Source organism: Cicer arietinum, chromosome 4 (genome assembly GCF_000331145.2).
Source record: "Cicer arietinum cultivar CDC Frontier isolate Library 1 chromosome 4, Cicar.CDCFrontier_v2.0, whole genome shotgun sequence".
Classification (NCBI taxonomy): Eukaryota; Viridiplantae; Streptophyta; class Magnoliopsida; order Fabales; family Fabaceae; genus Cicer; species Cicer arietinum.
In genome coordinates, this window is record NC_021163.2 from 6905356 (window position 1) to 6919575 (window position 14220).

Below are 14220 nucleotides of genomic sequence, written 5' to 3' on the forward strand. Positions count from 1 at the left end.
TTGAAATATGTCAACTTAGATTTTGGAAATTGAATAAATAATATATATACAAATACACATACATAAAAAAAATTGTTTGGGAATTATGCTAGCTCTATTAATGAATTTGGTTCTATTAGTAAGAACATCCGCAAAAGACGACAAGACAGAATATATTTCTAATAATGCATTACCAGTTGACATTACTTTAAAGCAAAATCTTATAATTCGGGATGCTTCGCTTTCAAAGTTGCTAAATATACCCAGCAAGTAATGCAATGCTGAGGGAATCTAACCTTTGACAACACTACTATCCCCAAAACAAATATGAAGTCGATAAATAATCCGTAAGGTACAACAGAACAAGGTCTAGGAATATAAAATATGTTACTACTCTAATAGTACAAGGAACTCTGCCAATTCTTCCGTTAAAATTACTGACAATCAGCGTGTCCTTCAAAGGTAATAACAATGACGTATTAGTGAACATTCCCATGACGATATTTTGATGTCAACTTGCAGGAGAAGAAACATCAAATTCCAATCCAAAGGCCGGAAAGGAGATGTAGTGCTTCATTTACGATTCCGGGCTTCGTCCTTGTCTTTCTCACGTTTCTTGTATAGCTTTTCAAGAACACGTTTCGCTTCACATTGTGGAAAATTAGACAAATCATAGTAATGGGGTGCTATATCAACTAACCTGTATCACAAATGATCATAGAGTTAAGTACATAACCATAGCATCAACAAAAATTAGATCAAGGACGACAGCAATATAACTAGCACTCTTGTCTTGCAACACTAACTTCATAGCTAAAATAAATTTAAAATAAAAATTGTGTCTGCCTCCTTTTACTTCATATATTCAAGTTACTCATTGGTGAAAGGAATATTCTTTCACTTGCACATCATATGTTTTGTAGCTTAGCCTTTTAATTGAAATATGTATTTAATTTTCAAACTATTCAAAAAATTGTACGATTAAATAGGCATTAAATGAGGGAGCTTTGGATAACAAATTTAGAGTTATGAAAGAAGCTCACATTTTAAAAGACTTGTCATAACAGTGATACTAATGGTCATTTAACAAATGTTTCGAGTGGGATTTGAACTTCATCACTTGAGGTTACACAGTCAAAATGATTCAAGTTGACACCTCATGGACTAACTTTAAAAGACTAGTAATTATTTCAAAATGATTCAAGTTTTATTTCACCATAAAGGCTTGTAAAAAGTTTATCTAAACTAGGTCTAAACCTTCACTGATTAGCTTCAGCACTTTTACTGAACACAACAATCCATGTAAATTTCATAAAGATTAAAGCATACACATTTTACCAGTTCAAGGTTCTCAAACCAACTTTATTTGCTAGGATAACCATAGGGATTAAAAACTTAATAACAACAAAATCTTACCATTCACCGCGTATGTCGGTCACAGTACGTATAAAATTCCGACTGGTAAGAACATATTCATTATAGATAACCCACTCAGGCTTGTGGTCCAGGCAATTTGATGGATGCAAGTGCACCACCTACGCCAAAGCATAATCATAAATATTAATGCAAATCTTTGGCCAAAAAGATAGTTATTTTGTTAAAAAAAAATGAAAAACAGAGGAGTACAAAATCAGTTTTGCAAACCTGGTTGTCTTTCACTGTCAAGTAGTGTCCTGTCCGTTCAAGATGAGCCACCTGCATAAAATATCCTGCTAGCATCGCCTTTCTTATGTTGATATAGTAGTCGCGACTATTGAAGTCGGTGCTGCACAACTTCAAGTTAAACCGAGCCATGATACGAACAAGCTGTTGTCGAACATTATCAGCCGATTTCAGCGCCCTATTATTAACGAAGTTGTCGTAGCACCAAGAAGCATCCTCATCTGAAAAGCCATTTAGATACATTTAATAAACTTACAACAGAAAAAATTATACAGCGAGATATTTTGAGAATAACATGAAAAAAGTAAGCAGAAGTATGAACTTACTGTTTTGCTTGTAGGCATGGTATACGTTCAAGAGTGTGAGATGATCTCCATCAATGTGCCCAAACCTAGCTTTTGCTTCATCCGCAGCTTTTTGTGCCTCCCTAGGCCGGATAAAGCAGTTGGGTACTAAAGAAAGAAATTGATTATCACAGAGGAGGCCCACGGAAGGTCAGCAGATGCATAGAGGCGAGAGCACACCATTTTCTTCATGAGAGAATACTGAGAAACTGCAACTATCTGCATCAGCACTTACTTAGAATCCTATGGTGCATGCCAACCGGGGGCATGGAACCCAGAGAAGACAGTTGCTGATGACTACCTAACTGGACACACTACATTAACCGCATACATGTAAGACTGAGCACACATGTAAGCAGTCAAACATCCCCAACATATACACAGCATTGCCTGTGCACATGTACAAATACTGGGCATCCATTTCAATGAAAGCCCAACTCAACTACATTCCCTTAACATTATGGTGAGACTCTGGACAGACACAAAGTAATAGAAATAAAAATAAAAGAGAATTGTACCTGATAGCATGGCGGAAATTGAAAGAATCTCATTTGAACAGTTGAACTCAGGACTAACAACAAGCATCTTCGACATCTGAGGGTCCAATGGAAACTCGCTCATGATCTCACCAAGCTTTGTCAAGTTACCATCATCATCCAGTGCACCCAAGTAATTCAACACCTCCAAAGCACGCATTAAGGTTTCAGGGGCAGGAGGGTCCATGAAGTCAAAATGCACTAAATCATCTATACCTAGTTTCTTCAATGTAAGAACCGTGTTGGCAAGATTAGATCTCAAAATTTCAGGATACGTCTGAGGCTGAAGATCATTATTGAAACTTCTTTCGGTATACAGTCTAAAGCATTTCCCTGGTTGAGTTCTTCCAGCACGTCCAGATCTTTGGTGTGCACTAGCCTTTGATATTGGAGACACCAACAATGACTCAACACGAACTCGAGGATTATAAACCTTCTGCTTAGCAAATCCAGGATCAATAACATAGACTATACCATCAATTGTCAAGGAAGTTTCTGCTATGTTCGTTGATACCACAATCTTCCTTCCGGCGGGGCCTCCCTCTTTTACTGGAGGTGGAGCTGGCTCAAAAATCTTCTGCTGCATAGCTGGGGGAAGAGTAGAATACAATGGTACTGCTTTCACAGGGCCCACCTGATCCCCCAAATTTGCAACTTCTTTAGATATTTTGCGGCACGCATCTTCTATCTCTTCCTCTCCAGTGAGAAAAACAAGTATGTCTCCAGGAGGTTCACACATGTGAATCTGCACTACTGTCCTAATTGCAGCCTCCAAGTAATCCCTTTCTGGTTCCTGAGTATAAAAGATTTCCACAGGATGTAGCCTTCCAGGAACTTTCATAAGCGGGGCTCCAAAAAAATAGCCCTGAAACTTTTCAGCTTCAAGTGTTGCACTCATAACAACCAACTTCAAGTCAGGTCTGTTTTTAAGAACTTCCTTTAGAAGGCCAAATAGCACATCAGTAGCCAAAGTCCTTTCATGTGCCTCATCAAGAATAATTACTTTGTATCGTTCCAAAAGTGGATCTGTCATTGCTTCTCTCAAAAGCATACCATCTGTTAGATACCTGCAATAACGTGGCAAGAAACATTCAATTTGAGGTTAAAAGAGATGGAAAAACAATGTCCTGTGAAATACTATAACAAGCTTCAAAACACTTATATAAAGTAATATCAGGGAAAAATAAAACATACTTCAAAACAGTCCTTGCACTACTACAATCTTCAAATCTGATGCTATAACCAACCTCTTCACCAATACTCACATCCATCTCTTCGGCCACACGGCGAGAAACAGACATTGCAGCCACTCTACGAGGCTGAGTGCATGCAATCATCATCTTCTTGCGTTTATCAGCTGTCTCTAATTCAACAGCTTCCAAAACAAACTGAGGGATCTGTCGCCCAAAATTACACAACAAAACGATCAAATTAGGGACATACACTCAGATAACCATTCTTACCCGATAACACATAATATTCACTCCAAGTACCCATCCTCAAATAGCTTTTCACTTTAACTTCAATTTTTCATACCAAGGTGCTCATTAGTGTTTATATATAAATCAATCATTTCCACTGTGATCAAAACCTAATAAACTATCAGGCCACGACACAGACACAGTCACCAGACACTTTGATCAAAACCTAATTAACTATCAAGCACCAACACATACAGCAGACCCATTCCAACTCCTTTTGATCAAAATCTAATAAACTATCAAGCACCACCAAATTCACCAGACATTATCCCGATCCCATCACCATTAGTAATTTGAAAAAGTGAAAAGTAATTGAATGTCTACATATGTAAGTATCAGACTAATGGAATGTTACTACATGTGTAAGTGTGGAACACGCCTTCAATCTATAAGTGTCAAACTACCTGAAGTGTCGGTGATAAGTAGCTAACAATCAATTAACATATGACTAGTAACATTGAAATGAAGTAACATCACTAAGTCAGGTAAGTAAAGAATCAAGCAAAAACACATATTTATAAAGAAACAAACCTGTGTGGTTTTTCCACTACCAGTCTCACCAACGAGAATCAAAGTCTGGTTATCCCTCAAAACCTGCAAGAAATCCTCTTTCTGGTGCCAAACAGGTAGGGTTTTCCTCTTCTCCAAAATTTCATAGTATCTTTGAGAGTAAGCTTTACCGTTCCATCGGTTTATAAGGCTGTTACCGATTGAAACGCCGTTTGTTTTCACCATCTTAGCTGCAGAGTCGTCCACGACGTCGAATAAACTCACCTTCCTCTTCCTCTCCGTACCCATCAAAACCCTAATTATCTTCAATTGTTAGGCACCGTTTCAGCGATATACGAATATACCTTTTCACAAATTCCACAATAATATTATATTGGGAACTGTAAGTGAAACGAAACCCCTAGAAAATACACAGGCCTGCCAACGTTAGTTAGGGCTAAATATTGATCATGCAATTGTGACTAGAAAAATATATATATGGGTCGAAGTCTTGAGGAGGAGGAACATGAATTACAATACCTAACCGACCCGATAATTTTTTTTTTATGTTTTTGTGTTTCTTATTTGGGCCTCGTACTTCGACCCAGATTTCGACTAATGTGTCGTCAATCGGGGCTTATGATTTCGGCCCATACAAAATATGGGTTAAGCTTCAATCATAGGGATTGCTATTAGTACCTAGTAACCTTGACTTCTACTTTTATAATTATTTTCTAAGAATACCTCAATTCTATCTTAGAGAGGTTGATCTAATTATATTCATCACCTGTCTAATTCATTCGATTGTAATTTCATTCAATCAATCTATTATATAATATATATTTTAATGGGTTCGTAAAAAAAAATTGTATAACTTAATGGATTAGAACCAATAAATCCATTTAAAAATATAGAAAATCTAATTCATCCGACATGTATTAAATAATTCAATATATATTTTTGATGAAAAAATTATATTTTTATTTCAAAAAAGTATGTGTAAAACTATTTTAAAAATAGTTTTTTAATTAATTCTAAAAATATTTTTGTTTATTGTTTTTTCAACAATTATTTAAATTTTATTATTTTAAAAAATATTTTTAGAAAAATCAAAATTTGTAATAATTATTTTTATTACTAATATCTTTATTATAATTTATATAATGATTTATTTTTATTTTAAAACAGAATTCTATTAAAAAATGATATTTTATTATAAAAATAAATAAATAATAAAAACAGAACTTAAATTTTTTTCATTTTTTTAAAAACAATAATTTAAAAAATTAATTTATTAATTATTATTTTAAATACAGTGATGGCAGGTTACTGGAGCACCGCCAACAGACACTTTATCACCGTCGTGGGCCACCGTGGTGGCTGTCAAAGCACCCTCACTAACCACTACCTCTATTATATAATTATTAATCGATAAACTAATTACCTATTTAATAATAATAATAAATTATTTTAAAAATAATATAAAAAACAGTTATTTAAATAACTTTTTAAAAATATTTTAAAACAGCTATTTTTGTATTTTTTATTATTTTAAAAACATTAGGATATTTAAAAGTAATATAAAAAACAATTTTATTGACATTTAAAAGAATATTTTTTCAAATAATTAATTAATTAATTTAAGAAATAATAGAAACCATTGTTTATTATTTTGGTACAATAAATAAAAATTATTATTATTATTGGTATGTAATTAATTATAATATTAAAAAAGAAAGTATTAAGCAGATTGAATGGATATCTATCTATCAAAATGTGATGATAGATTGATTGAATAGAATTGAATTTTCTTTTTAAATTGTAAATTGTAAATGGATTAAAACCATTCATTAGAATCCAATTTATATCTATCTAACTCATCCATTTTGTCACCTTTAACCCTTTCATACAATTAAAAACCATTGTCCCATATCTAGGGCGATTTATTTTATTATAGATTAAAATAAAAGTGATTTTAATTAAAAATGATTTAGAGTCTCTTTATTATAGTTAATTTTAAAAATAATCACTTTAAAAAGTTTATATCTAGAAGTTTATATCTGTTTTTGCAGTTTATAAAAAAAAATTATAATTTTAAAATAATCTAAAAACTGTTTTAAATGAAAACTTAACTTTTCATCAAAATTAATTTTAATAATTATGATGGATTTGTTTGTTATATTTTTTATCTAAAAAAAATAATCACTTCTGAAAAAATTATATACTTGTAATTTATATATATTTTTTTAAAGATAATATGAAAAAAATATAAAATTAAATAGGTAGATGTTGATAATAGCTCCTAAAGAAACAATTTTTATAATCGATTATTTTTTTAAAGTAAAATAATTTTTACTACGAAACAAATTCAAAACAACTTTTTTTTTAAATAATATATCAAAAAACACTTTTTTTTTCGTGTTTCGAAATTTCTAACACATTGTGAGATGCATGCAAAACCATTTTTTATAAGCAAAACTTTTATTAAAAGAAGTATATGGGATACTCCTATTTTTACAACAATCAGAGCAATTCAGACCCAATATTATTACAGAAAAAAATATAATAATCTTTTTATGAACGATTACAAAACTCCAACTAAATCATGTTTTTTAAACTCGGACTAAAGACATAACACACCCATTCGGTTACCACATGGTACAACATATCATACCAAATCTCTCTAATGTTAGCAGACCAATTGTTTTTGATTAAAAAAAAAAAGAGCAAATGATAATTTATTGTAAAAACACAAATGTGAATCATTATAGCATATATCGTACCAATAGCATATTGAGAATAATTTTATTTCACAAAATCAAAGGCATAATATTTCTACGATACATAATGTATTCCAGCTTTGTTCTTAGATAAATAATGGCTGATATTATTTATTATTTTTGTCTTTAAATATTTTTTTTTTTTGTTGAGATTTTTACTTATTATTTTTTTATAAGACTCTTGAAATTTTTAAAGTGTATTAATTAATTCTCTATTAACTTACTTTTTATTATATTATATCTTTTTTTTATAACTAGTAATAAATACTACAATAAATTAATCACTAATTCTCTTTTCAAAAGTAAACTAATAAAATAAATCAAATTATCAACAATTTTAATACTATTAACACATTTTTTAATTTTCTTAATTTAATCAGCGGAATTTTATATATAAAAACAGAGGAAATAATAGTTTAACTTACAAAGCTCCATATTAAATATAAAATATTTATATAAGAGCATAACAAACTTAGAAACATGCCAAGCTTGTTACCAACACCACACTTGTATTCAACAATGAAGAAACAATTGTACCACCGATAACTTCTCAAAAATAAGATATGCACACCTAGTTATAATTACGATTCTTTAATGAAATTTCAGTTAATACCATGACAAAATTTTGACTTCATCCATTATGTTATCCACAAGCACCTCTCTATTTTTTAACAATTTAGCATTCTTAATGTTTCACATAACTCAAATACACAAACCAATTTACTAATATTATTTCTTTGTATACATCTCCTTTATTAAAATAGGTTGGATTATTTGACTCATACATTAATCCTGGTTAGTCTTTAAAAAAAGAAAATAAAAATAAACGAATTTTTTAGTTCAACTATTTAGTCTACATTAAAATAGAGTTAGGTCGGATTTGCTCAATAGACTGATCCACTACAACTAAAAAATATATATTTTTACAATAAAATTATTATGAGCAAATTTAGGATGATCTCAATAATATTTTTTGTTGTTATTTTAGATTGACATTGAAAAACAATATTTTTAAAATGGTTTTAAAAAATACAAGTAATAGATTGACCACAATAAAGCAAGAAAAAAAACTTAATTTACTAAAAACATTAAGAAAATGTATTCCACTAAAGTCAAGAACAACATAACATAATAACATAATTGTAGTGCTTTAAACGTAGAGCCGCTTGTCCAACACTTTCGTCGCGATTGTCGTCTACCAACCATGACCAGTATATTGATTCCAACTTCACCCTCCTCTTTTGAACAATGAGGGTATTTTATTATCTCTATTGAAGTAAATGATTGAGGGTATTTTTGTATTTAATTTTTTATTAATTAAAATAAAAATATCAAGAAAAAATGAATCGGATCGTTGGCCTGCATAGTTTATAATAGGCGGGTCAATCTCGATAAACAGTAAACATGGCTCCATAATAAAGAGATTGAGTCGCATAAATCTATTCATGTATACTTGATGAGAACAAGTTAGGTTGGATTGATCCTTTTGACAGTGTTATCTGTATCACATATTTTAACAAATTGATATAAATGTGTCTTTCAAACTACTTAAAACTACATAAATGTATTTTAAGTTATACTTCAATTGACAAATTTTAATTTATTAGATTGAATATCTTGTATCGAATTTGAATTAGACATCTCATAATTGTATAAGTTGATATTTTAATATATTATAAGAAGAAAAGAAAGAAAAAAACTACATATCGCACCACAGATTATACTACCGGATACTCTTGGCAGACCAATTGCTATTTCCAAAACCGATTCCCAGTTAGTAAAGTATATAGAAATCGTTATTTCGTACGTTACCATGCATTCTCCAATCGTCATTGTTGAAAGTTCCACTACCCAATTTCCAACCATAACGGATTTAGCCTCCAAAGCACGTGGCTTGTATCAAGTGCATTTTATATGGTCTGTTTTTATTTTATTTTTTAAGTTAGGTTTTTTTTTTTTTTTTCTTTTTTGACGTTGCATTTTATATGTACCGTTATGACCGTAATATCACTTCCATCAAAAAATGTTTTTTTTTTTCTTTTTCTTTCTATCAATTGCATCATATTTTAATAGTCCTTTTATTTTGCTTCATATATTCCAAAGACAATATTTTATATTAGCAATGATATATATTTGGATACTCTTATATATTTAATTATTTTAACTAAATAATTAGTCTTAAGTAATTAAATTTTTTTAACAATTAATAATTCAAGAGAATTAAGTTCAATCCTAGAATAATTATTGACCATATATATTTTATTTATTTCTCAATTAAATTATTAAAATATGATTCTCCATGAACCAAATAGCTAAATAAAAATAATAATTTATTTATTTATTTATCCACTCTCATCATATATTGATATATCATATCACCTTCTAAATTATTATTTGATTGCATGAATGTCCAATTAACATTTTTACTTTTAAAGGATTCTTATCATGTTAACATTTAATAGTATTTTACGCACACAAAAAAAAATTGATATATCAAAAAATCCATAAATTCAGGTTAATATTTTTATACATAAATTTATTTGACTAACTTTTTTGTACACAATTGGAATTTATCTCTAATGATGTTAATTTGTATTTTTACAATTGTAATGAATATTTTATAGTTTTCTCGTGTGTGTGGGTGGGATATGTACTTTAATTGCTTTTGATTATAAACCATATATATATATATATATAGTTTTCATGTGTGTGTCGGCTATATACTTTTATCACTTTTTTAAAGAGAAAAATTATTTTTAAAAGTTTACATCAGTTTGTTAAGTTAAAGTGTGGAAAACAATAAAAACATAAAAAATAGTTTAAAATTGTTTTAAGTAGCTTCTAAAAAAATTCATAATTGATTTTTTTTTATAAAAATACTAATTTTTAGGCTAAATTGCACCCGCAGTACCTTAATTTAATTTCAGTTAACGTTTTAGTCATTTATTTTTTTTTTCTTTTTGAGTTAGTCTTTTATTTTAATTTTAAGTGACAATTTGATATTTTATGTTTTAAAATATCAACAATGTTGTATTTTATTTTTACAAAAATTCAGAAAAATCATTAAAAAAAAATTCAAATAGAACCCATAAAATTCATTATCATTTTCAATAAGATGCAAATTTAATCCAATTCATAACTTAAATCTTTAAATAAACTCATATTTTTATTCTTTATTTGATGTTGTTGGAGATGAACATTTGAGTTATGCACTTGATAAAATTTGCATTATATTGAAGATGATTATTAATTTATGGGTTTTGTTTGAAAATTTTGATGATTTTTTTTGAATTTTTGTATTAAAAATGATAACATTGTTGACATTTTAAAACATAAAATATCAAATTATCATTTAAAATTAAGATAAAGGACCAAATCAAAAATAAAAATAGAGAACTAAAATTAAGTTAAAGGATCATACGTGCAATTTAATCTAATTTTTACTACGACAAACAAACACAAAATAAATTTTATTTAAAAAAAATATATCTAAAAGAAAATATCTAAATGATAAAAAAATTCAATTTTTTTTTTTAAAATCTTTAATGACGAACCCTTATTTTAAAGATGTTATACAAGTCAAATATTTTTTAATATTAGATTATTTTGATTCAGTGTTAGTATAAACACTTTTTATAATAACAACCTATATAAATTAAATTCACTTATAATAGGTTGATAGACTTTCCAACGAGCATGGATCAAATACAAATTACTTAAAGTTTTAGACACCTTTTTAAGACATAAATTTTAGATACATAATTATAAATTATTAACTTGATAAAATATAAAAGTTATTTTTTTTAATGAAAAAAGTTTAAGATACGCGGAGATAGTACTTCATTCTACGATAAAAAAGATCGCATCAAAACTCATTGAATTTATAGGAATTTACATTTATCTCATTCTAATAACTATAAATAAATTATTTAAAAGTTAGAGAGCTGATTACCTTATATAAATCTAATTTTAAATTATTGAGAGATAAAATAATATTTTTTTTCTTTTTTGAATAACAAATAAAATAATTTAATTACAAATGTTTTTTGCTCATGACATATTTATTTTTTAAAAAACACTTCATCCATTTCACAATGAGTGTCACTTTAACAAAAAAATTGTCTTAAAGTGAATGTCATTCAAAAATTTCAATGCAAATTTAATTATTTTTTCTATACTACTCTTCAATAATTACTATGTGCACAATTTACAAAATATTATTGTACTTTACATCAATAATAGGCAAAATACATCTCGCAGTTGCTTAACTTCATTTCAAATAACAATTATTTAGTCATTTTTTTTCTCAGTTTGATCATTTAATTAATTTTAAGAAATGATTCGATCATTTATGTTTTAAAATGTCAATTACGATATCATTTTCAAAGAAACCCAACGAATTCATCATACTCTTCAAACAAAAACCTAAAAACTTATTTATTAATATCAAAAAAATTCATAACTCAAATCTTCAAATAAACTCGTATTTTTATCTCTAACATCAATAACATCAAATTTATCATATAAATAACTCATACTTTAAGATTTGATTTACAAATCACTAAGAGAATATTTTATTCTTCTTTCTATCTTTCACCCGCATCAAATGTGAATTTTATTTGATATATTTAATATTATTATTTTTATTGAAAATGAAAATATAAATTTATTTAAATATTTTAATTATGAATTTGTTGAAAATCTAGATTTTGTAGTGATACCATGATCCAGTCAGTTTCTTAACTTTCTTTTTTCTTTGTAAATCAAAGTATGCTCCGCACGCAAGTCTAAATTAAGAAATCAATATTTTTTGTTGGTCTATAAGAAACCAATATCTTAAACGGAAAAATAAAACAAAGAGTATTTTTGTATCGAGGTCGGGGCCTAAAGTAATGGATCTTTGTATCATTTGATTAATGCATGCATGCATATTACAAACTTATTAGATTGCAGATTTGCAGTCACATTCAATACCGTCACCTGCATGTTATTAATACTAATATATATGACTGGCACAGACTCCCTTACTAGATCATAATCATTGATTTAATGGTGTTGCATAATTAGAGTTATATATATACGGTGCAACTTGGTCTCAAATTATCCATCCATTCCTCCCTCATATGCGGCAACAGTATGTCACGTTTCTCATCAATATTCTTGTGCGCCTATGTCCTTTAGAACATGGTTTTAGTTTATAACATGCATGCATGCATTCTTTGCTCGTAGTCGTGCACTCGATCCAACTAATAATATAAACAACATTGTAAAGGTTAGGAGAAAACCGTGGGATCCTAATTAACTTCCATGTTATATATGGTTACTTTTTGCCATTAGGTAGGTGTGGATAGAATACTATAATTAATTTTATATACCTGTCAAGTTGAAATATTTTATCCCTCTCTGCAAAGTTCTTATTTTATATTTCCCTTAAAGAAAAATATTAATTAATGTGTTCATTTTATATATAGATGTATATGTATGTAAAATATATTTTGTATTTGTAAATATTAATTTTAATTTTTCATATTTCAATATATGTAATAGTGAATATATATATATATATAAGTGTCCTAAAGAATAAAAAAGTAAAAGTTATAAATTGAAAAAAGTAAAAATAAAACTCTTAAAAAGTTGAATGTGTAATTTTCAAATTTTTATTCTTAACAAACAAGTATCTTAAAGTTATTTGTTACTCACTCTAAAAATGAATGTATTATTTATCATTTTCTTTTTGTATTAAATCATTTATTATTGTATAACTCATTAAACTTCTCTACTAATTGATATTAATAAAAATATTTAAGTAAATAAAGTTTAAAACAATTAATTATTTCTTAAAAGACTATGCACAATTCAAATTGAGACCGGGAGCACATTTTCCAAAATATCTAATATCTCTTTCCAATTGGAAGACCCGAGAGTTGTGCTACTACTTCTGTTCTAAATACAAGATTTTTTTATTTTTTTGATTATTTATTTATCAATTTATTTTTAATTATATTATATTTTTAGAATTAACATTAAAATTATAAGTCAATAATCTCTATTTGTGAGAAATATAGTCAAATAATTCAAATTATTAATAAATTTAATAGTACATATTTTTTTAATTCTCATAATTTATGGAGTGAATATTTGAACCGCCATAGTATTTGATTATTCCCCTCGTCAGTCGTCACTGTATGCTCTATCTAGTAATTAATTTGGCTATGCGTAGGCGCGCAGTTTTAGGATACAACATTTATATCACATCACCATTTAAAGAGAAATGTGGATAACAGATATTCCCAATTTGTTCTGGCAGCAGCATCACTTGGCCAGTGTTTCAGTGATTCTAATATGACATCTCAAAAATAGTCTAAGCTAAGAGTGTTTACATCGAAAAATAATCAAATCGATTAAAATAAAATAAAAAAATCGCATAACATTAAACATTTATGTATTTTTTTTTAAATTGCATAGAGTGAATTTTAAATTTCTTCGGGTAAAACCGAATTAAACTACAATTAGTATAATATATTAGATTTTATATTATTTATTGGTTTTTAATTTTTAATAATATTTATTATTCAATTTAATTGTTATTTTGTTATTCTGTAATGTGAAATTTTATATTATATTTTACATTCTATTTTTATAATATTAATATTATCATTTTTTTTAGTAATTGTAAGTTAGATATTCAAAATTGATCTAAATTAAACTGTTTGAAATAATATCAGATCAATTTTTTTAAAATTTGTCGTCCAAACCAAATCGAACCACGTATAATTTCATTTTGGATATAATGGATTTTCACCTCAAAATCTATCAAAATCCCAATACGAACACCTCTAATTTAAGGATCCATCTAACTCTATGTTCTTGTTGTACTCTGCTTCTTTTAGATTTGAATATATATATATATATATATATACATATATATATATATATATATATATATATA

The 14220-nt window shown here is 27.9% G+C and overlaps 1 protein-coding gene across 4 annotated transcripts; it reads right to left on the minus strand.

Annotated features, from left to right (window-relative positions):
- Nucleotides 1-136: 136 nt before the first annotated feature.
- Nucleotides 137-4966, minus strand: LOC101498048 (probable pre-mRNA-splicing factor ATP-dependent RNA helicase DEAH2). 4 transcript variants are annotated; one of them, XM_004495833.4, is made up of 7 exons: nt 4534-4964; nt 3716-3918; nt 2504-3588; nt 1968-2093; nt 1624-1862; nt 1396-1514; nt 137-679 (listed from the first exon to the last, which is right to left on the minus strand). In XM_004495833.4, exons 1-7 carry the CDS (start codon nt 4798-4800, stop codon nt 553-555), a joined length of 2166 nt encoding a protein of 721 aa, XP_004495890.1. In that variant the 5' UTR covers nt 4801-4964; the 3' UTR covers nt 137-552. The 4 variants fall into 4 exon arrangements, 3 of the variants coding, with proteins under 3 accessions (XP_004495890.1, XP_073224044.1, XP_027189133.1); XR_003472294.2 differs by lacking the exons at nt 137-679; nt 1396-1514 and having other exon boundaries at nt 1656-1862; nt 1968-2194; nt 4534-4966; XM_073367943.1 differs by lacking the exons at nt 137-679; nt 1396-1514; nt 1624-1862 and having other exon boundaries at nt 1992-2186; nt 4534-4966.
- Nucleotides 4967-14220: the final 9254 nt, after the last annotated feature.

What these genes read in the sequence shown, in the direction of transcription:
- LOC101498048 (XM_004495833.4), bottom strand. Translation starts at nt 4,800, where the DNA reads ATGGGTACGGAGAGGAAGAGGAAGGTGAGTTTATTCGACGTCGTGGAC. An exon ending in AGTGCAAGGACTGTTTTGAA is followed by an intron (nt 3,589 to 3,715) that starts GTATGTTTTATT and finishes ACGTTATTGCAG; the next exon opens with GTATCTAACAGATGGTATGC. An exon ending in ACCGACATACGCGGTGAATG is followed by an intron (nt 680 to 1,395) that starts GTAAGATTTTGT and finishes TTTGTGATACAG; the next exon opens with GTTAGTTGATATAGCACCCC.